General features: G+C 30.6%; 2 protein-coding genes across 2 annotated transcripts; one reads left to right on the forward strand and one right to left on the reverse strand.

The window, feature by feature from the left end:
* Positions 1-12615: 12615 nt before the first annotated feature.
* Polr2M (RNA polymerase II subunit M) lies at positions 12616-14291 on the reverse strand. Its single transcript, XM_040714285.2, has 2 exons — positions 14037-14291; positions 12616-13372 (listed from the first exon to the last, which is right to left on the reverse strand). Exons 1-2 carry the CDS (start codon positions 14289-14291, stop codon positions 12698-12700), a joined length of 930 nt encoding a protein of 309 aa, XP_040570219.1. The 3' UTR covers positions 12616-12697.
* Positions 14292-14480: 189 nt separating this feature from the next.
* Positions 14481-16389, forward strand: eIF2Bgamma (eukaryotic translation initiation factor 2B subunit gamma). Its single transcript, XM_040714284.2, has 5 exons — positions 14481-14826; positions 14900-15256; positions 15311-15637; positions 15693-16202; positions 16271-16389. Exons 1-5 carry the CDS (start codon positions 14679-14681, stop codon positions 16321-16323), a joined length of 1395 nt encoding a protein of 464 aa, XP_040570218.1. The 5' UTR covers positions 14481-14678; the 3' UTR covers positions 16324-16389.
* Positions 16390-23422: the final 7033 nt, after the last annotated feature.

Consider the following 23422-nt stretch of genomic DNA (forward strand, 5'->3'; position numbering starts at 1 on the left):
GGGAAAAATGTTTTTTTGTTTTCTTAGGAAGGACAAATAACTTAATTTTTGTATTTACGATGCTAAATGTAATATCCATTTTCAAACTGTTATTTCCGAATCAGAAATAATTTTTGTTAAAAAGCATTTCTTCAACTTTTATAATACTCAGAGTAAGTTTTCATCTTCAAGGAAGCACATAATTCAAATAAATAGTCTTTTTATAACTTTCAACATCAACATAGAAACATAATTATATTTTATAAAAACCTTTAAGACATTATAAAAAATATGATATTGAACACTTTCACTAATAATTATTAATAAAATAATTAATTATTGGTTTTTTATTAATTTCTAATAATTTTCTTGCAATTCTTGTAAAAGTAATATCAAAAACAATAAAGAAAAAATATATGCCCTTAAGTTTAATCTAAAACAAGGAACATCTCATTAAATATATTAATTCTTTTATGATCCATATATAAAGGTATTTCTTTTACTTTTACAAAATGAACAAAAGTATGAAAAATCAAATTTTGGAACTAAATAAAAAATTTTATTGTCGTATTTACTAGTGTCGAGACTCGGTCCAGTACCGATTTTTTTTTTCGGTTCTGTCTTAATTGATTTTTTCTAAACCGATTTGGACCAATTTTTCGGTTCAAACTGATGTCTCAGACCGTGGACCATTTTTTTTTTTTTGGTTTCACATTGTAAACCGATTTTGATTCCGTCTCACTTTATAGAACAATTTTATTTGGGTCTTAATTTAAGGACCGATTTTTTTTGGTCGCATATATTATGAGAGACCTTTTTTTTTTCTTGATCAACTTTCATTTATTTTTTCCAAAAAATCCCAAAAGTACACGATAAGTTCTCGAAACCAATACTGTATAGATATAAGAGACGGTGAGATCAAAATTAATCTGAGCTATCGCTGTTTAAACTTCGTATAATATCATTGTACTTGAAAAAACATAGGATGTCATTTATAAACAATTTATCTGTCAAATCGGTCTACACCGATTTTTTTGGGAACGAACTAAACCGAATTTTTCCTTTCGCCCGATCTAGACCGAATTTTTATATGAGACCGGTCTATACTGAGCTTTTTGTTGGGCCGAACTAATTGGGTCTAAAAATATAAATGTCTCAGACCGGTCTGGGATTTCCAGAATATAAATAATGTAGAAATATACAGGCAATGCCCAAACACGTTGTTATACAGTGGTATTTGTACACTGTCTACTCGTATGATTTTGAACTTGAACATTGAATGGAAAAAAGAACGGCGTTCACTCCTTCCTTTCATTTTTTTGAACAAATGAACGACAAACGGAAAAAAATGTGAACAGCGTTCAGTTTGACGTTCATTTTCTTATTATCTATAAGATAAGTTTACTATTTTTTCCGAAGATTACTACAACTTTTTCTCTTGATTATGTGTATAATTATAATTATTATCTTTGATGGTGCCTAAAATATAGTTTATTTAGTCTAATTTTTTTTTTTTTCTTCAAACCGTTGCTTCGTTTAATTGTACAATTCACTGGAAATAAGGCATGTCAAGATAGCCTTCAAAATCACAAATTGGTTGTAATACATCAAATAAATGGACGTTATAGGATTTATTTCTCTAGTATGTTGTAAAGTTTGTATTCAATCTGTGTATGTTAAGTACATTAATTTTCATACGACATTAGTACCTTCAATCTTTATTACTGCTCAATATGAAAGTACTTTGTCTTAATTTTAAACATCTTTTTTTTTTCAATAAATATCATTTATTGTCTGGAGAGCGTGGGAAGATTTCCTATACTCGAATTGCATATTATACAATGCAATTGCAGGGAAAATATTAACTTTTGCACAATATTGTAGTTTGTAATGACTGAAAATTTCATTCTATTTTCTTGATGTTTTAGAAAGTTGTGTTGTTTTATTGAAATATAATATTTTATTAAATCACAGATTTTTGTGTAGAAAATTAGAGTATATTAATAATATCTTACCACACTCTCGAGACAATAATTGAGAATTATTGAAAAAGAAATTAAGACAAAGTACTTTCATATTGTGCAGTAATAAAGATTAAAGGTGCTACTGTCGGAGTTAAATTTATGTTCATCTCATCAACAGATTTAATAAAAAACTAAACAAAATAAAAGTTAAATTTTTTGTTTTTAATCCATTATATTTTTATTTGATACATTGCATTCCATTTGTAATTTTAAAGGCTATCTTAATATGACATTTTTCCAGCAAATATTGCAATTAAACGAACGAACGGACTTACATTTTTTTAGACTGGGTAAAATATTAAGAATTTATCTACATTAAATATAAATGGCAAGAATTTGCTTTCCCACATTTAAGTAATAAAAATCCAGCATTTCTATGGGGATCTCCAAAACACTTCTATACTTCCGTGCACCCCTTTTGCAAGTTTTTTCTATCCGTAAATCAGCATTTGGTAACATACTTATTTTATTTGCTCTATTTTTGGGCAAGGTATTATATATAATTTAGTATTTACACTTACATATGGATTTTCATTGTGAACTTCAATCCAAGGTAATTAACTTACTGAAGCTCCAAAACACTAAGAAATAAAACTGTCATATATTTAGGAAGTTGCCCATGAATAATTATTTATTAAACTTAGACAGAAACATATGTTTTTACAGCCTGAAAGCATAAACAGTTTGATGAATGGGCCTAACAAGCCGTGGGGGATTTATCATTGCAATATTAAATTCGAATCATTTGTCTTAAACTATAACACACGGTTGTGAGTCTTTGAGTACATCATTTTATTCAATTTTATAACTTTATCATCGAGTTAGTTAGATTTTGTTACTCATTTGTGGGCCTCACGTAAAAACAGTTGAAAATTCAAAAAAGGCGAATGGATGACAAATGACGCTTCTACTTACTCTTACTTACTGTACTAAATTTTTTTATTTGTGTGGTAATGTGATGAGCTATGCACTCGAATTGGGGCAATCCAAGGCGTCTTATCCATAAGATATTAGCCAATAATATGTATATTCAATATTTAGGTATGTTACAAAGTATGAAAAAGTCAAAATATGAATTTGAAATTGGGCTCCTACGTTGTATTTGGAGTGTTTATTTCTATAAATACCTCAATTATTAAAATCCACTGTCTATTGACAGAGAAATCTAGAGATTTGCGGTCGAAAAATCAAGCCGTCTTCTCCTTGAATTGCACGCACTAAGAACTGGTTTCTTAAGACTGGAGTATTAGATATGACGAACGGAGTTTGTTATTATTATCTCAGTCAAATATACCCTTTTACATATAGGACTTTCATAGTTTGAATCACGAAACCTGCACTTTCCTAGATGTGTATTGTACGAGGATCAGTGACCGTAAAATAATCAGCATAACACAAACATGGCACTCCTCTCATAATTTAAAAGCGCCTACAAATTTCAAATTCTTATAGAAAAATGTTCAAGCTTCCTTACGTTTTAAAAAAAAACTCTATTACTTATAACGTTTTTTATTTTGGCCCAAAATGTTGAAGCGAATTTAAGGATAAAGAAAGTCCTATTATTTATTAGCAACAATAAACTTCTTAATCTCATAAAAATGTATTCCGTTTTTTTCATTAATAAGTAAATGAATATTCAAGCTTTATTAGGTGTTTTAAAATTTGTATGCGTCAACTGAAAGGTGTGATTTTTTACCCAAAACTGTCATGCAAATCTACAGTTCATGACATCCTCTATTCATTAGCGACTACAAACTATTTCATGTTATAAAAACTGATGCTCCCGATCCATTTATATATTTTTTTCACTAATGAATAGAAAAATGTTGAAGCTTCCTTACGCTTAAAAAGAATTCTTTATAAATTAGAAGGGTCATTATTAGCCCAAAACGTCGAAACCAATTCGGTGGTACTTTTAAGTTACTAAGTGAAGCTGCATATTTCAACTTTTTCTTGAATTTTTGCAATGCCAATATAGTTTAAAGCCTCTATAAACATTATTAGTGTAAAGTTTTTTAATGTCTTTAAGAAAAATTCCACAAATGTATTATTCACAAGATGTACTTATTTATGGCGTTTTATACGTCACGAAACTTCTTATCGATCAGCTGTTGGAGCAACTTAATACGGGGGAGAAAAAAGATTAAAGCACTCCCTCATTTGTAACACACCTAATCTCACACAAAGCTGAATATATTATATCCCTTGAACTTTTATGATACACTGAGAAACAAAGACAACCTCTAAATATAATAAGTAATTAAAAAATGTAACATCAATTGCCGTTGCAAAATATAAAGTTGAACTATGTTCCATACGAAAACTGTATACAAGTATTACAACAGGAAGTATAAATATTAGAACTGCACGAATATATGTATAACATTGATATGTAAATATTATTTTCATACTAAGAAATGTAATTCTTAAATGATTAGGGGAGTGTATTCAGTTGGGGTTGTAGCCGATAATATACACAAGCGATTCGGGAATAATTTTGTCTTTTCACACATTAAGCATCCCCTCCCCCATAGTCTTGCATTAATGTCTTTAAAAAAACAACTCCCCTGTCTTGAGAGGTCAACATTATTGACAAACTAAGACCAATGTAGATATATGAGAGATGAGCTCACAGATCGCAGTTTTCTAAAATCAGCAAGATCATTATAACCAATCAGAGGCCTCTCCAAAAATATTCCACCAGAAAATTAAAAAAATGAAACACAACTGGGACCGGCAATTAATTATTAAAGCCCCACCTGGCCCAAGTGTTATGGGCTCAACTATCATGTTGGAAAATTGAGCCCGATCCGAAAGTCGTGTTAGTTCCAGAATTTTTTTTTGAATGAATCAGATACTACTTTACAAACAATGAGTGCATCATTTTTTAAAGTATATTGGAGCCCTTTACATTTAAAAAAAAAAAAAAATCCGCCAGAAAATAAAAAAAGGAAAACCCGACAAGCCCTAACAATTAAAAACCGACCATACTCTCGTTTTATGTACACAACTTTATCCAAATTTAACGTTGGAAAAATTGAGCCCGGTCCAAAAGTCGGATTAGGTTCGGGGTCACCTTTTCCCCCCTTCTCATTTGCATATAATGTCTATTCCAGTAAATAGGGTAACTCCGAAAAAATATGTCGGTTAAGCTATTTTTGAGGAAGGGAGGCTGTTGAAAATAAATTGGAGGTTTTGTTCAATAAAAGTAATACCTCTATTTTGAGGCTATTAAAAAAATACAATTTGAAAAAATTGGACACCATTTAAAAAAAAATTGAGAGTATCATTTTAGGATCCCTGTGATTGTTTGTTATGCTTTTAGTAAGCTATGCCCTTGAGGCACATTTTTAAGAGCGTTATATATTAATGAGTATTTTTTAGGCTGGACTTTTTATACTAGATAAATATAAATTCAAAGATGAACGGGGAAAAATGAACGAATGAACGGCGAACGGAAAGTTTTTACAAAATGAAGAATTGAAATGAAAAAGAGCGAACGGGTACCAGCATTGATTAGGATGTAAATCGTGTGTATTTTTTTGCTGGTCCGCTCAGGGGTGCTTATAATAGACGGAAAGTAATCTTGTAGATTTGTTGCTGAGTTATGGTAGAAAGTCCTCATTGGATTCCGAGTAGAATTGAGGATCGACATCTGTGTAATTCTTGCCAGTGACCATTTTATTTTCTTATCCCCCTTCTTTCTTGTAACAGCTGATTTTAGGTGATCTAATGAAACGTCATGACATCTAAGCTGCTCTCCTCCAAAACATTCTTCAAATTTTCAGGGATACCATGTTCATTTTTTTTAACATGCCGAAAATACACAATATTTTCATCACTACGTATGATAGATGCGGAATCTCACCTAACTAATCCTTATTGTATCTATTAATCTTTCAAAATGAAAAAACTATTACTACTCTTAATTTCCCAATTCTTTCCAAAATTATAATTATTCTGTATTATAGAGGATAATTGTTCCCAGTTTAGCGAGAACTAATTCAATTTCAACCATAGATATCGTTGATAATATTGATTGAACTAGTTAAAAACGTACAATGTATTTTGTTGTAAACTGCCTATTTTCCGCTTCTTTTTAGTATAACGGTAGGGGCATCTGCGGGGGGGGGCTGGAGGGGCTGTAGCACCTCTCACAAAATCAAGAATTTTTTACTTTGTACCAAAAAAATTTTTGTAGGGATTCTTGTCTAAAAAAAATTCATTATACCAAATAAAGGTGTAGATAAATATTTTATGATTTTGACATTTACTTTATTAATAATTATTGAGATCACATCAGTTGAGATATATCTATCATGTGCACAATTGTATATAGCAATCAACACATTAAGAAAAAAGGTTGATGATCTTTTTGATTAAACTCCACGTCTGGCTTGTGTTTAGCAACTTAAAGTTATGCCGTATTTAACTGAATTCATCTCAGAACAAAAAATTATTATTTGGATCAATCTATTATTTCAATATTCTGTATTTATAATTTATTGTTATTATTAGTTGTATGATTCTGATTGTTTAATTTTGTAAATTTAACATAAATGTATGATGGTTTATTTTTTATTATGTAGATTATATTTAATTAAAGCCTTCTTTTTAAACTTGGAACTTCAAATATATTTCGAAATACACTACTTTGTCGTTTCATTAGTTATTATTTTGAGAATATGGTTCATAATTAATTACAATTTCATGGAGTGTGACGTTTTCAAATCTACTGTAACGGATGAAAAACGTCTAAGTCAATTATACGTAGTATATCTTCATTAAACATTTTACTATTAAATACTTTCGTCATACCCTCAAAAATTATAATATAGCAGGCAGGTGATAATCACATCAGTATTTTGAACAATAAGTCTTTCTACCATCCCCCCACCCCCCTTCTCCTTGCACGCGTTTTTCTCTACAGAACTATCAACTTTAGCTATGAATAGTTCCAAACAACTATTGAATAATAATTCCACAGCTGGGAAGAAGTAGCTAACTAACGACAGATTTTGGTCCATTTTTTTTTTTTTTTTTTGTTGTTGTTTCATTTTGGACGAAAAGTTTCGAGATCCAATAACGTAACAAAGTGTAGTTAGCCCAGGAGTACTAGAGAAACATATTACAAGTTGAAGGATTTATTGTTTATTTTCGTTTTCTACAAGTTAAATAACTTTAATGACTGAGTTTTAGCTAGCAGGCGTTCCCTGAGCGGATTTTTTTACTTAGTCTTATTAATAAAATACGTAAATATTGACGATATTTGGTCTTAGATTGAGTTATTTAATTGAAAAATACACTCCTAGAGGGTTAATACAGAATAAATATTATATATCCTTATTTGATTGCAGTTATATCAATATAAGATACAGTGTGGTAATTCCGAAACCAGAAGGGATTATTATTGCATTACTAATAATTGTGCAATTTATGGTGAATCATCGATAATCAGTCAAGTCAGGCCCCCCAATAGCAATAAGCTTTCACTTTCAGAAGAAATTTTTTATTGTTACTTCAGGAAAGTACGCAACCTTTTCAATAAGGACTCCCCTTTACGAGGACAGAGTGTAATTACGCAGTAGACATTGTTAAGTTTTTCAAACAATGGTTAGGTAAGTTCTACTCAAACCTTAAATATTTAAGAAATTATACCTGATGATGAGGACATGAGCATCGAAGGTACAGTAGTTATTTTTAGTTTGTTTGTTTAAATTATATTATTTTCGTATTTTATGTAGTTTGTAAAATATGAGTGTTTGATATTGAAGGGTTGGGGTTTGACCTAGAAGATTAATTTTAAGCTATAATTTTTATTTATCATTATTTTATCGCAATCCTTATTGTTGTATTTTTACTCTTTATTTTGTTATATCTATATTGACAAGTTTAATAAAAACCTATTTTAAAAATATAAAAAACCGTGAATGCGACATTACAAGTATAAGACTTGTTCTTTCTTCATCGGACCAGGAGGACTGAGTGATAATTCCATATTTGTGAAGAGTTGAAGAATGTTCTAACTCAAACATGTCATAGAAATTTACAATAAATATCCTTTTAGGTCATACTTTATATCATTGTGATTGTTCATAAGATTAGTTATACAAACTGGGCGCACGAGAGAGCCACTATCAACATAAGTCACAATATCTTCTAACTAGACCTCTCTGTGACCTGAGCTCCTCTTCTCTCAAATCTTGCCAGAGTGTCATGATTACTAAGTTATTTTCGATTTCTTACATACCGAAAATGCTAAAGGTTTACAACTCTAGTAATAAAAATTGATAAAAAAGATTCCCGCACTTGAAAGATAAATTATTAATTAAGTTATTTTGAATAAAGTTCCTACAAAATGTGTCTAACCATTAAAAAATTGAGTAAATTGAAGTATCTTATTTTGAAGCTAATATAGGTATATATACTTTTTTCAACTACTTAATGAAAGAATAAATCTTATATTACAACTTTTAAAAAAAAGTTAATTTTGATTGATTTTTTAGTGTAGTTTTAAATATTCCTATTGAATATTTAATAGATATGGCGTATTAGGTTGCGAGAGCGGTAAAAAAGTTCCGAAATTAAATTTAATTAGGTTGATTAAAAATGGTTAATATTGATATGACTCATTTTAATAAATAATAATATTTAGAGGCATGGATGGAGATTAACCCCATTTTAAATTTGCTCCATATTCAAAATAATTGATAAGTTATATAATGGACTTAATTACATTTAATTTCTGAATTTAGCTAAACAATTGGACTCCGATAATATTTTTTAGCAATCTGTAAAATATTGTGACATTCTTTAACTTTTTGCATTGAAAATGGAAAAATTGAGACCTCTTCAAAAATATGATTTCTTTTACATTTCAAACATAAATCAATGAAGCAATATTCATTAAATAAATGTATTTGAGAGAGCAATTCTATAAAAAAAATATCCACCATTGACATCCAATGTCACAAATTTGTATGAACTAACCATAAATATGTATATATCCTATTAACTTTAGTTTAGACAATTCATAGCTTAAATTTAGCTAAATTTATCAGTCTTTTTCCTTTTTTTTTTTTGGAAGTAGCATTCATGAACATACAGAAACAGTTGGCTTTCCAATTGTTGAAACAATTTATCCCAGAACAATAAGTTCCCCCGGCTTTTTTTTTTTTTTAAGTAGATAAATGTTTTATCAAGCCATTAAAATGAGGAAGTGATATTAATGTGTCTTTTAAGGGGCTGCAAGTTTAGTATAGCCAACTTACCTAATTAATGTCCATTGAAATATTTAATTTTTTGAAGATTTATTTACTTATCTGTCCTATTGATACACACTGAACATTTGGGGGCGCTACTATCCGAGTATTTTTGTCAGAATAGACAAAATCGAGTATGGAACTGTCAGTTGATTTTTTTTTTTGAAAATGTAACCTTTAAATAAATTCAAACAAAATCAGACATATGAAGGCTTGTTGTGTTAAAATTTGACGCGTCTAAGTCAATCGTACTCGGAGTAATTGAGCCTAAAACAAAAAGCGTATCGTGAACAATTATCTGCAGAGAAAAACGGAGAGTACTATTTGAACAGGTTACTGAGATGGGACCATCCCCCAGAAGAGTGTGTAGAATTACAAGGAGACAATGTGAAAAATAATAAAATTCGAATTCCGAAAAAACGTCTTCCATCGTTGTTAGGTTGGAAACTTTTCAGAACCCCCCGCTTATAACATACTTGAAAAATTTGGCGATGTAATTTTTGTTTCAAGAAATATATTGCATTTTAAAAAAGTAATCAATATGCATTATTTCAATATTATATTTCAAGATTTTTCAAATATTTTTTACTCTCGATTGCAGTCTTAATTCAAAATAAAAATGAGGGAAATGTAAATGAGCCCTATAGAATTATAAACTCATAAGTAGGAATACGAAAATACATTGTTTTAAAGTATATGCTGGGTCCTTGCAAAATATTAGCGCTCTTACTAAATAATTATCCCTATTTTAAAAGTGCAAACCTATAAACGTGCAAGGAGCACTATGGTTCTCCTCTTTAGAGCAATTATTCTTTTTCCCACTCCAAAATCAAATAACAGACATTTGATATTAACAAGGATCTTAATTCAGGTGTACCATTTGTCTTGTTCTAGCCTTCTCCTCTTAGAGGAGAAATAGAGCCATGCATACCAAAATGAAATACTTAAATAGGTTACTCTATATACTATATATAATAGAGTTTGCATGTCCTTTATGGGTGCCCACACCGTTGACCCTAGGAGGTAATCATTTTACATTGATTCTCTTTTGAACTTGGTCAGGTTAGGACAGGGGTGCAGATTATTTTTTTTTGGGGGGGCAAAAGGATGCATTTTGTTGATAAAATTTTGACTCTTTATCATTAAAATATAATATTTTCAATTTTTATTTCGTAATTTTTGCATTATTTGCAAAAATGAACCAATTACACAGGGAACACCAAATTTCTACCAATAAAATGAAGCCAAGAATATAATTTATCTTTGAACACAGAATCCAAAACTGATCTCTTTTTTTTCTGGGTCGTCAGATTTAAGAAATATTTGAGATTATAGTAATTCGGGACTATTATCGTTCAGAGACATCTTTCATAATTATTAAAATCTCCAAATTGAATAAAATAAAACTTATGAAAAAAGGTATTTTAAGATTATAAGTGTTTTATTTAATCTGTATCCTCTTCTGAACTCGACATTTTCCCATTTTTAATGATCAAAAATGACACTCTTATTTAGACTTATATATTAGGTTAATATGTTTAAGTCAATTTATGAAGGATGTTAAATCAAGTAATTATCATTATGATTCATCCTTTCTGGCTGAGGTATTATACTTTAAAATATCATATATCGTTCAAGACCAAAATTTAGTGCAATATTATGAATAAAACCACAACTATCAAATCATGAAGTTAATATATTGTGTTACTTTCTTAGCAGGTTATATAATTTATAAAATTGAAAACCTTCAGTCTCCTCCCCAACACTGAACATGCCCTCTGCAGCGTACAATCTCAATTCATTCTCCATCGAGATCGATGATGGTTGCAATAATTGATGCTGAAGGGGTTGTTGAAACTTGAGATACTTCATATGTGCTGCTTTAGGACTTCTCTGAATTGTTCCATCTATATGACAAATTGACAGTGGAACGGGTGTAAGCAGGAACCTTTATAACTTAAATCAACACTATCCAAGTCATATGTCTTAGTAATTTTCATTTAAATATGTATGTATAAAGTTTATAACACAATGTGTTACTGGAAACATTGTAAGATTGGGATTATTATAATGTCCTGATTAAGCAGACTCAATATATTGTTTTAATTAAAAGGGGGGGGGGGTACTTTTTGGGGAGTCTGACTTAATTTTCCAGTACAAAAATTTATTATCAGTCTTGCTTTTGATAATGCCCTGAGATAGTACCATAAATTGATGCAAGTTCTTTGTAGGTACTTTATGGGGTGAAATAACCCGTAAATTCAACATTGTTGGGCGGCTTGGGACCTCAATTTTCAGACGGGAATTTTTGGCCAGTCTTAGTTTTTTATGATGTCCTGTCATAGACATTGAGCAAATTAAAGGTCATAATATGGTGCAAAAATGTATATGTGCATACTTAACACTGCATGGGTTAAAAATGAATTTGTCAAAGACCAATAGTGTGGTGGGAAATGGAGAGTTGGCTCACTAAAAAGTGTGGAATTTGAGAAAAAAAGCTTAAGAACCCCTTAAATAGACGACTAACAAAATACTTAAAATGATACATTAATCTCACTTAAGTTGGTATTCTGGACAAATTATCTCTTTAGTATTTTTGTATTTTGAATCCTATTTTATTTAAGATCAAGCACGTTAAGTGCGAATTCTTATATTTTATCAAACGATAATCAGATATGGAGTAGTTTAAAACTCTTCGACCTTCAATTTACCATATGTCTTTAAAATAAATATTACGTGTATGTAAATGGATTAATAATAAATGAAGGTACTATAAGTTTTCTTATCAGCTGAAGTATCCTGTGCGTCTGACATATGGAGAAAATTAAAGTAGTAACTCTTTCATATGTATCTGAAACCTATCTATTGATTTAATGAGAGATGTAATAATATTCTATGCGATACAATCTTCTACTCAAATGATCAACTATTCGAGTGTAAGTTCAGACTAAATACTGAAGCTGTGAGTATATACAATATTAACTACAAATAAATATTTGATATAATCGATTGTAAATTTTGATTGAAAACGAATTAGATTCAATACAAAAATCGAGAGTCAGTTTGCTTAAGTTATATACAAATATAATTATCAAAATGATTGTGTTCTTAAACATTCACTTGTGCTTTATTTGTAAAAAATTTGGGGAAGATTTTTTCTTTTGTAATTTAGTTATATAGCAATCAGCAATCAGTAGAGCTGTGGCTGTAAAGAGTAAGAGAGTCCAAAAGACAGGTCTGAACTCGAATGAATGCAATTTTGAGTTCATAAAAAAGTGACTCAAATCTGCACTCGAAAACTACTCCTCTGTATATGATTCTTAAAAAAAAAATATATATATATATATTAATAAAGTAAAAATAGTTATATTTGAAGCATTTCCTGTTGCCCAGTAAAAAAAATATATATTCAGATATTAAGCAATACACAAATCAAGATTCATCTTCGGATTGCCCTTCAGGAGTAGCAAATTCATCGTCCGACTCATTGAGAGAATCATCAGAGTCATGTTCTTCTTTCTTATCCCTGTAGTTCATTCGATTGCTTATTTCTAGACTGTTATTAGAAGTGTTCTCCAACTGAAATTCCATGAGTTTTTGAGCAGCACGTTTGATCTGAAGTTCCTTTAACTCCTTATCTTTTTGAACTTGAATCCGTAGGCTCTCTGATAATGAAATAGGCGTCACAGAGCTATGTTTGATTTCAGCGGGCAAAGGCATTAGTTCGGAAGGTTTACGTATTTTAGAAGGATTACTAGTTGGTATCAAGGAGGAAGTTGCTTTCTTAATGTTCTGATCTGAGTGATTGATTGCTGAGAAGGGTAAAAAGCGAGATGGGGGTTTGATTTGGTCTATTTTGGAAGAGAGTTGTTCGGTATGGGGATCAAAGGAGGAGGATTTATTCATTTTTTGAGGAACTTCTCGCTCAGTAAGTATTTTAAATGGATTTTTCGATTCCAATTCTTCATCATCAAAGTCTTCAAATGTGGGAGCTGAAATCCCGGAGTTCCACTCCAGAGCATCTACGTCTACTTTGGAAATGGTAAGCTCAGACATGAGCTTAGTAGCTTCTTCCTCATCTTTTTTCTTTTTCTGATCGATTAACTCCTGAAATACAATTTGAATTTAGAACAGAGATAATTAAAATATAGATAAATATTTTGATCATAATCCAAAAAATGTTATGAAATATGGTAAAAACAACATCAATCTTCTTTTAAATCTCACTATTTTAAAATCATTTTTTCTAAAAAAATTGATTTTCCACATATGACAAAATTAATAGCATACATATTACAGTTTAATCAATTCAACAACTCATGCTCTGTTTATTGAAGAACAACATCGAATTATTACTCTCGTCAACAAAAATTTGAAGTAAGGAACAATTCTGTTTTATGTCATAAGAATTTGTCGTTAAATAGCTTGTTGTTCCACAACAGGTTTTTGGGGAAATGGGTTTAAATTATAATACTCTATGGAAAAGTCCATTTTTTCAAAGATGGGTTAAAACTAAAATGCGAGATTAGCTGACCTTGATAAAAATTATAGCTATTTAGCGTTTTAAGGGGATGAATGAATAGAAATTTGGGTTGTTTTCTTTTAATAATATAAGCCTGTATCAATTTTGATTTTGAACAAGACTCTGATTTGAATTCGTGTTCTCATATTTTTATAAAATTCTTGGTGTTTAATTCGAATTTGGACAAATATTGAATATGTAACTAATAATCCTTATCATTAAGTACAATTTTCAAGGTTCCATCCTCACCTTTAACGACCTTATTCGTATTTTTATTTTTTCTCCGCCATCAGGTAGAGATTTTAATAATTTTGGATGTGACAAAATCCTATTTTCTCGCTCCAGAGTCTCTAGCATTTCCCTCAATAAGCTCTTCTCCGTGATTTTATTCTTTTTTTCATGTTGAAATTGACCAATAGGAGCTACAGTGCCTGGAACTCGAGAAATAACCTTATATTCATCACTAAGAATGTTTTTATCCGACGAAAGTTCTCCCAAAACCATTTTTAGAGCCTAAAATAACCCAAGCACATATTACTTAATAATTATACGAATAAATATTACATTTAATATTTTTCCGCTCTTTGATTTTGTTTATAACTGAATATAATTAGTATTAAGCAATGTTAGGACATTTGATGCTTCAGAATTCCGTCATCTTGAATTTCCTCAAATGTGAGGAGAGGTTTTGTGATTTCCAAATAACGGATATATGACGTCATAAGACAACAAATGAAATCAATTTTAGTCAACAATAAAGAAATTTCGAGCACGAAGACGTGTAAATAGTAAATTCCATCCTGGAACGATTCTAGCTCTATCTTTTCTTCCTAAAATCCTTTCAGTTATATACAAATTAAAGTAAGTCATTGTGAGTTTCTTATTTCTACGATGGAATTCCAAGCCGTAGTCCTTGCTGGAGGAAGGGGAAGTCGTTTCACGGATTTAACAAATTCCAAAGGGAAATGTTTGCTTCCAGTTGGAAATATGCCATTGATTTGGTATTCCCTTGATAACCTAGTCAAGCTAGGATTCAAAGGTACTTTTAGTCACATAGATATTGTTATTTTATTCAATTTTTATCCCTTGTTTATGTTTTAATTTGATTTCAGAGGCGATTGTTTTAGTGAACGATGCAGTTAAATCCGAAGTAGCTGGAATTCCTGACAAGTACAATTTGAGTATTTCTCTGGACATTGTTTCTGTCTCTTCACTTGGCCAAGAGCATGGTGAGTGTGATGATGAAGAAGAGTGTGGAAGTACGGGAGATGCACTTAGGCTTATTCATCCTAAAATCCACGCTCCCCGTGTGCTATTAATATCTTCAGATCTTATAACTACTCTTAGTCCAATTCATCAGCTCACGGATTTGCATCGTATTCATCGCTCTGCCTTTACTGCTTTGTTTTTTAAGGATAAACCCATCGACACCAAGAAACTACCTGGACCCAAGTCCAAGCACAAAAAAGGTATAATATAACGCGTTGGTGTATAAAGATTTCTATACAACACATTCATTTTAGAACGAGATATTATTGGATTGGATAAATCGCATCACAATCAGATATGCTTTCTTTCGTCGGAAGCGGATTTAGAGGAAAATCTTACTTTGAAGCGTTCACTTCTTAAGGAACATTCTCGAATTAGTTTTCATACCAATTTAAATGACGCTCATTTGTATGTTGTTGAAAAATGGGTCTTGGATTTTTTGTCCGCTAAGAAAGGAATGAGCACGGTCAAAGGGGAATTATTCCCCCATCTTGTCAAAAAACAATTCAGCTCCAAGACGTTTGTCACTGTTAAAAAAGAGGATAATATGCTCTTTGATGAGAATTTAAATAAACCTACAGGTACTTAGCTTATTCATTTAGTTATAAATTGTTTCAAACTTAAATGATTATATAGGGATATCTAATTACATACAAACGGATGATATGATTCTACAAGCACAATCTCTATCCAACTGGAATGATAATCTTGGAGATTTATCTAATGCTTATCGAGACAGAGGGCTTCGTTGTTACGCCCATGTGAGTGATGAATTAATTTACCGTGTGAATAATCTTCCTAATTACTGCGCCGTCAATCGTAATATTAAAGAACTAGCTGAAACTTTCAATATTCCTTCTGACACTCGAAAAGACAAAGGCACGACTCGACCCACTATAGGTGAGGGTTGCTTCATTGGTTCTGGTACGCTCATTGAGAGTAAAACTACGATTCAAAATACTATCATTGGATCTAATTGCAAAATAGCGGAAAAGGTCAAGTTAACTGATTGTGTAGTTATGGATGGCGTTAGTGTGCAAGAGGGATCCAATATTCAAGGGTCCATCATTTGTGATAATGTAACCATTGAACCTAAATGCGATATTCAAGATTGTATCATTGGAAGTGGATACACTATACAGACTGGTAAGATAATTTATCATCATAATCTGATTGAAATGTTATCGATGCTTAATATGTAATTCATTTTACAGGCAAACGGAAAAATGAAGTCATTCAAGAAATTGATAAAATGATGGAAATCTAAAACTGAATTAGAAAAATTCATGATTTAATAAATTCAGTTATAAATAATAAAAAAATCACTTTAAAACATAATTTCTATTATTCTACTACTGGTGTGCCATTCAGCAAAGGGATGTTTATCAACGTTTTTTCTATCAGGGTGCCTTTCAAATGTTGTATAACATCTCAAGGTACCCCCGTATAATATATGATTAAAAACACCATGAAAATGTTAAATGTGTATTTTACCATCAATAAGAGACGATATACTAGTGCTACCCACACTATCACTCTATCCTGGTAAAAATGGACTAGAGACAGGATACAGAGCTCCTGGACAGCAGTCTATAGTCGCTCCTTGCACTTACTCTTAATGTATGCCAGGTTTGATAACCTCATTTTACACCGATAAGTTGTGGAGAATGATAGCGGAATAGCAAAAGTGCTACTTGAAACCATTGGGTACTCACTTTTCACACATATCCCTATCATATTCAGTCTTCAGTTCCATCTCTCCAAATCTCATTATAAATGTGTGTTCTTCATTGATCAGTTGCTACTGTGTCCACAATGAATTATTATCAACACGCTACAGTGTGTTTGAGCTCCAAAGATCATGGACTTAGACAAATTGTACAAAATACTCCGATTGAAAATAATGATCGAATCACTTTTCGATATATTTCAAAGATGAAATAATATATGATATGATAAAGATATGAGATAAGTGTGCTTCTTTTTAAATGTACATTGTATGGAGGAAACTTGTTCAACACATTCTCAAAATATACCTTTGTGTAAGCTTTTTAATTTCTAACGCAAATTTGATTTTATTTTTAGCAAGGAACTCGTTGATAATAATTTTTGTTTCATTGAATACATATTAGTTATTTAAAGCCTGAGTACTCCTGGTTCATGACTAACAAGTTATAATATTATTAAATACAATTTTATTATACAGAATCGTCAAAATCCAAGCGAGTTAGAAAATTAAAACCTATGTTTATTTATGAAATATTACTTAACTACTTAAAATAGGTAAAGTATTTTATTATTTTTCTAGAATATTGAGATGTACATACGTTCTATAGTGGCACATATCTATGCCATTATTTAGCATAGCAATTATTATTATGTTAGATTTTTCAAATTGATATAATATGTATTTTATGTCGTATACAAATTTTAACCAAAAAAGGAGATAAATAATTTTGAATCCTATTTGTGATAAGAATAGTACAATAATCCATGAATGGTTGATATATTAATTATATATTTTTTGAAATATAAAATGCTTATTGATAAGTACTCTGTGGCACATATTCAAGTTTAAATGTCGACAGGTATATTATAATATCTAAATACATAATCAATGCGTAATTTTAATACATCAAAACGAAATGATAACACCAATTGATGACAATAATGATGATGCTGTTCAATGTGCGAAGTCCTTAAGCGGTTTTTTCGTAATGTAAGCAGCTAATTCTATCCGAATATTTGACTCTTAAGATTATTTTTTTAAAAGACTTGATAACCTTATAAATTTTGAGTCAATTATGTAGTTAAATAGAGTGTACTGAGATGTAGTAATTGTCACTCGTACAATCTGTTTATAGAAGTTACAACTTGTACACAACATATGTATATGTCAATTCACCCCAAAATGAAGGTATTTTATATTTATAAATATCACGTCAAAGTTATATAATTATATATATATATATAAACTTTGCAACGTTAATTTTATCTTCTACTTACTTTACAGATTATTTGGCTATAATTGATAAATAATAAATATGGCAAATATAACGAATTGACCATCGATGCAGATTATTTTTAATTTTTTTCAAAAGTTTGTCTTTTTCATGTTAAAATTAGATTTTGCATCTATATATTAATTGTTCAGTAATATAAATATCTTAAAATAGTACATATGTTGAAGAGTAGATTGAAAATTTAGACTTTATATAGTAGAGGAATATTTGTCTTTTTGTATGTATTGTCGTTTCATGCCACTTCCATTGAATATTTGTTATATTAATTACTAAAAAAAATGAATAGTGATGATTGATGAGGTTTTCTGAAAATATCAAACATAATATTGTAAAATTCCAAAGCTATTTTTTTTTACTTTAATGATTCAGGCTAAATGCACTGAATGTATCCCATTTTAATTGCTACATTCTATGAATATTCTATTTTCACATAACGTGTAATGGGGTTTTTCCTTTCTCATACATCAACTCTTCTTTTTTTTAGTTTTTTAATGCCTAGAGTGATACTGGAAATTTGACTAACAATTTATCTCATTTTTAAACACATTTTTGAGAAAAGTATCGATTTTTTTTTTCATGTTACAGTAAAACACTAATATTTTGTGTACAAATTGCGAACTCTCTACAAGTTTATATTTCTATAAACTTGTACGTCTTATAAATTATAATACCTGATTCAATTACAACCCTGGTAATTAATTGAGGTTATCATTTTATTTTGATCTATTAAAAATATGAACATATGTTTTATGTATTTACTAGCAATAAGACTGTGAGCATTTGAATTTATATTGTGCCACTTTTTGCTTGTCAATAATTATTTTCAATTAGTAAAGTCAAAAATAATAATAGTATTACATCGATCATCTAATGCTCTTAATAATTTATTTTATACTAATTTTTTCACTTGTAGAATGTTATAATTTATAAGAGACAAATATTTTTTATAACATCTTCGTTATTAAATGAACAAATTACAATCCTGGGTACTCATGATAACATCAACTCTTGCTTCCTTTAAGCTACAAGAATGTTCCTTTAAGGGAGTTAAGGCATTTCATTATGTGACTATGACATAAAATTTGAGTATTCTGTGAGTGAAACATCTGTTCTTTTGCAAACAATCTTGCTAATTGTCGTGGAAGAGTTTTTAAAAAGGAACCTTAATTCAACTTAAGAGCCATATGAATGTCTGAAAAACAGTAACAGGGTGCACCACATTATTAAAGATGGGATTTGTGCAAGGTTAATAGAAATACAAGGTTGGACCATCACGTAATATGACTTGCTAGAATTTTCAATCTAATGTATTGTACCGACTGCTGGGCAAGAAAAACAGATTTTGACAAAACACGCAACCACTTATTTACTTACCACAATTTACTATGACGTCAATATTAAAAGCGTAGTGTAAGTCAAACATCAGTTGTACACGCGTTATGGTATAACTTTGTATTTCTATTAACCTTGGGATTTGTGTAAGAGTACAGAGAGAAGGCGGAACGAGACATATGGTGTTACTAAATTAAGACCATTGTTAATATCAGCTGCCTGTTATATGATTGTTAGTGGGAGAAAAATGAATTACTGCTATAAAGAGGATAACTTTCCACATTTAAAATAGTATTAGTGTAGGGAAGATATTATAAATATGTTTAGGTTCATATATATTAATTATGAACGGATGTTCACTACTCATCAATTAAATAATAATGACAACTGCCAAGGAAAAGAAAACTCCTTTTTTATATTACCAATTACAAATGAACGGGCCAGCAAGAAGCATACTGGATTAACAATATATCTGTATCACTACAGTATAAAGAAAAAAAGGAGTATAATATCCAGGGAGCACTGTATAAAATGAATAAGATCTCGCGGGCATTTCGTACAACTCATACTAAAAGAGAAAAAAAGGGGAAGTACTTTATATAAAATTTATAAAAAAAATGAATGCGACTTTAAATGAGGTTTAGCAAAGCACAAGTACTCCCTGGCTCATCTAATCATAGTAACTTTTTTTCTCAAGCTGTTATTATTATCCATGCCCAACCACTGCGGGCAATTTCAAGTACTTTTCAAGGTTAATAAAAATACTATTAACCTTTGGTACTACCAATAGTAATATTATATAAACACTTTTAAATGAAAACAACTTACAATGACTAGTTAAATTTAAGCGACCTTGAATTATTTTAATTCGTAATCATATCTCCTTAATTTCAAAAATATGCAAGAATACTCTTGAATATTTGATCATCAGATTAAATTAGATCGACCACCCATTCTATTATACGCTTATGAACTATATATGTATAACGGCCCATTGTTTAAAAAAATGTAAAGTATAAAATTGCCGCTATAAATTACTCATATAACTTGGCTTAAATCTGATCTACATATTATCTTATTTAAAGAGACGTAGTAGTAGTTTAATTGTTTATAACAATATCAATTACAATGCAAAATAAAATTTAAATCCGTGCATGTAAAAAACCGAAATTAAGACAAAAGTAAGATAAAGTAAAGGGAAGTAATTTTTGAATGAAATTTTGTGAAATTATATCTTGTCGAAGAAATTTAATTGATGGAAATGATATATTATCACTTTGAATTCTAATAAAAGTTATTTTATTCATTAATAGTTCTAGCGATGTGCTTATCGAGATGGGGCATGAGCCGATTGGCAGGGCCGTAGCTCGGATTTGGATTTTTCTTTAGGAAAGGGGATTGAGGTTGTTGAATTTTTTAATTTTTCCCGACTTAAATAAAAAAAAGTCCCATTATTTTTTATTCTAATATAATTTTTTTTTTTTTCATTTTTAAATATAACCTTTCTGAGAAAAGGCTAAGCCTTCACTTTTAAATAAATAGATGTGTTATTTTTTAAAATTTTATGGTAAAAGACCATCCCGTTTTTCGACTCAAATATGAAATGACCTTTATTTAAGAAGACATACCAACCCCCCGTGGTGGCGGCCCTGCTTATTGGTTTTGTAAATTTATTGATGATTCAATTTCTCATGTGGTTTTCTTTTCATATAATCAATTATTGAGTAGTTCCTGTATTACTATATACAGGGAGCGGGGATCAAATTGTCGCCAAAATATTTTTCTACAAAAAACAACACAAAATATACATTTTTTAACTTTTTTATTGAAAATCAAAACTATGAAGAGCATATAGGTATATAGAGTAGCCATTCATTCGATATAATCACCGTTGGCATCAATAACGGTCTCAATACGGCCTCTGAAGCGACCGCAGGCTCTTCTGAACATTTCATTGACCATGATGCCGAATACCTTCTTGATGGAGTCCATCAGGCTGCCTTGGTGCTATGGGGATGTCTGTTGGTATGTCTCTCGACATAGCCCCAGACAAAATAGTCCAAAGGATTAAGGTCGGAAGAGTTAGGAGACCACAAATCCTTGGTTACGACGTCATAACAGTTCTCGGTTAACCACTGCATGGAAATTATGGACACATGGCAGGGTGCTGACCCAGATGGCCTGAGGTGAGCAGCCCAGATCCCTCACCATGACCTTCATGGACCTGGTAGGGTCATCCTCAACCATCTTCTTCACTTTGTCGACAAAGTCGGTGTCCCTGACCTTCCTGTCGGCGCCCTCCTCCTTGGGTGCCCTCTTTATGGTGGAATCAACATCCCAGGTGTCTCTAGCTTCTTACGGATACGCTAAACAGTCCGTAAATTCACTCCTAAGGTTGAAGCAATCGTTGAATTGAAGATTTCATCTCCATTATTAACCAATGCCATGACTACGGCGGACCTCGAAAGCTCCTCGTTCCACTTATAGCTCTTTATCCCATCATATAATGACGGCATGATGCTAACTGAACTACGTATCGTCAGCTGACAAGAATAGCTTTCCTATTTGGTAACCGGTTTTTTATTTGATAATGGCGTCTTCTAGTTACTAAGGTTTAAAATAGGCGACAATCTGATCCCCACTTCCTGTACAATCATTTGTATGATTTTTTTCCGGCTCTAAAAGGAACAAATAAGCGGGGGGGAAATGACCGTAAAAGTTTTTTTTGTAAATATAAGAAGGTTTCCAGAATTTTATTTTTGTTCCGGGGGTATTCAGGCATATTATTTGATAATTACAAATCATAGTTGTATGAAATGTTATAATTTTTTAGTGAGGCAACTTAAATTTTGAAATTTTGTTCGAATGTGAATAACTAATGAGATATAAAATTATTTCGCGGTATTATCAACGCGATTGGCGATTGCCTGAATCTTGGTAAAAATACAAAAACCTTACACTGGAAGTGGCTCTCTACACCAAAACATTAGCTACAGATGACGTAATGATTGTAATTAGATAAATATGACAGACAAGTATACTTATTAGATTTATATTGATAAATAAATATCTAGAGGACAACTAATATAATATTCTGTATTGAAAGAGACCAAATAATTATGCAGTAAGAATGACAAATATATTAGTCAGCATGAAACACAAATTAGACTATTGAAACACCAACTTGTTAGCCCTAGCGAATGGAAAAAATGCAAAGCATTTTGTTTCTTTTCTTCTTCTCATAGCTGTCATAGCGTTCCTTTTAATTAGCTGCGAGTAGCTATGAGAAGAAGTAAATAAACAAAATGCAACTTTGTTTCTAGTAATTATATAGCCAAAAATGACTAAGATGTTAATCTTCAATGTGACTCCGAGTCAAACAAGAAATTACGCTTATAACTCAACTTTGTATATATATCTTCTCTCTCTTCATGAATAAAAGAATAATGATAACAGCTTTGGAAAATAAAAACACAGTTCAAGTTGCAACTACAACTTGTATTTCCCTTTTCCATTATCATAATTTTTATCTATATTGAGAATGGTACACTTATAATGTGACAAACGATGATTAAACACGTACGCTACAGTAGTTGTCTAGACAGGGATTCTCAACCTTTTTTTAGTGATGTACCACTTCTAAAATATTGATTTAACCCAAGTACCCCTTTCCAGCACAAAGTATTTTCTGCTTCAGTGACAGGGGTGTCCGCAGGATTCAGTTTTTTTCTAAAGGGGGGCTTGGTTTTTAGGGGTTTTTTTTTGAAAAAAAAATCCAAAAATTAAATTTTTTTTGAATTTTTTTTTCAAAATATTACATTTTTTCGAAGAAAAAATTCAAAAACCTACAGCTATTCACAAAAAAATTGAATTTTTTCAAGAAAAGTTCAAAAATCCATAGTTATTCTCAAAAAAATTAAATTTTTGGGAAACAAAAATCAAAGTTTACAAAAATTTCAATTATAAAGTTTTTTTAAATAAAAATCCAATTATTAAATTTAAAAAAAAAAA

Source organism: Lepeophtheirus salmonis, chromosome 6, assembly GCF_016086655.4.
Source record: "Lepeophtheirus salmonis chromosome 6, UVic_Lsal_1.4, whole genome shotgun sequence".
NCBI lineage: Eukaryota > Metazoa > Arthropoda > Copepoda > Siphonostomatoida > Caligidae > Lepeophtheirus > Lepeophtheirus salmonis.

What these genes read in the sequence shown, in the direction of transcription:
- Polr2M (XM_040714285.2), bottom strand. Translation starts at nt 14,291, where the DNA reads ATGGTTTTGGGAGAACTTTCGTCGGATAAAAACATTCTTAGTGATGAA. An exon ending in TACGAATAAGGTCGTTAAAG is followed by an intron (nt 13,373 to 14,036) that starts GTGAGGATGGAA and finishes ATTGTATTTCAG; the next exon opens with GAGTTAATCGATCAGAAAAA.
- eIF2Bgamma (XM_040714284.2), top strand. Translation starts at nt 14,679, where the DNA reads ATGGAATTCCAAGCCGTAGTCCTTGCTGGAGGAAGGGGAAGTCGTTTC. An exon ending in CAAGTCCAAGCACAAAAAAG is followed by an intron (nt 15,257 to 15,310) that starts GTATAATATAAC and finishes CATTCATTTTAG; the next exon opens with AACGAGATATTATTGGATTG. An exon ending in TGGATACACTATACAGACTG is followed by an intron (nt 16,203 to 16,270) that starts GTAAGATAATTT and finishes TTCATTTTACAG; the next exon opens with GCAAACGGAAAAATGAAGTC.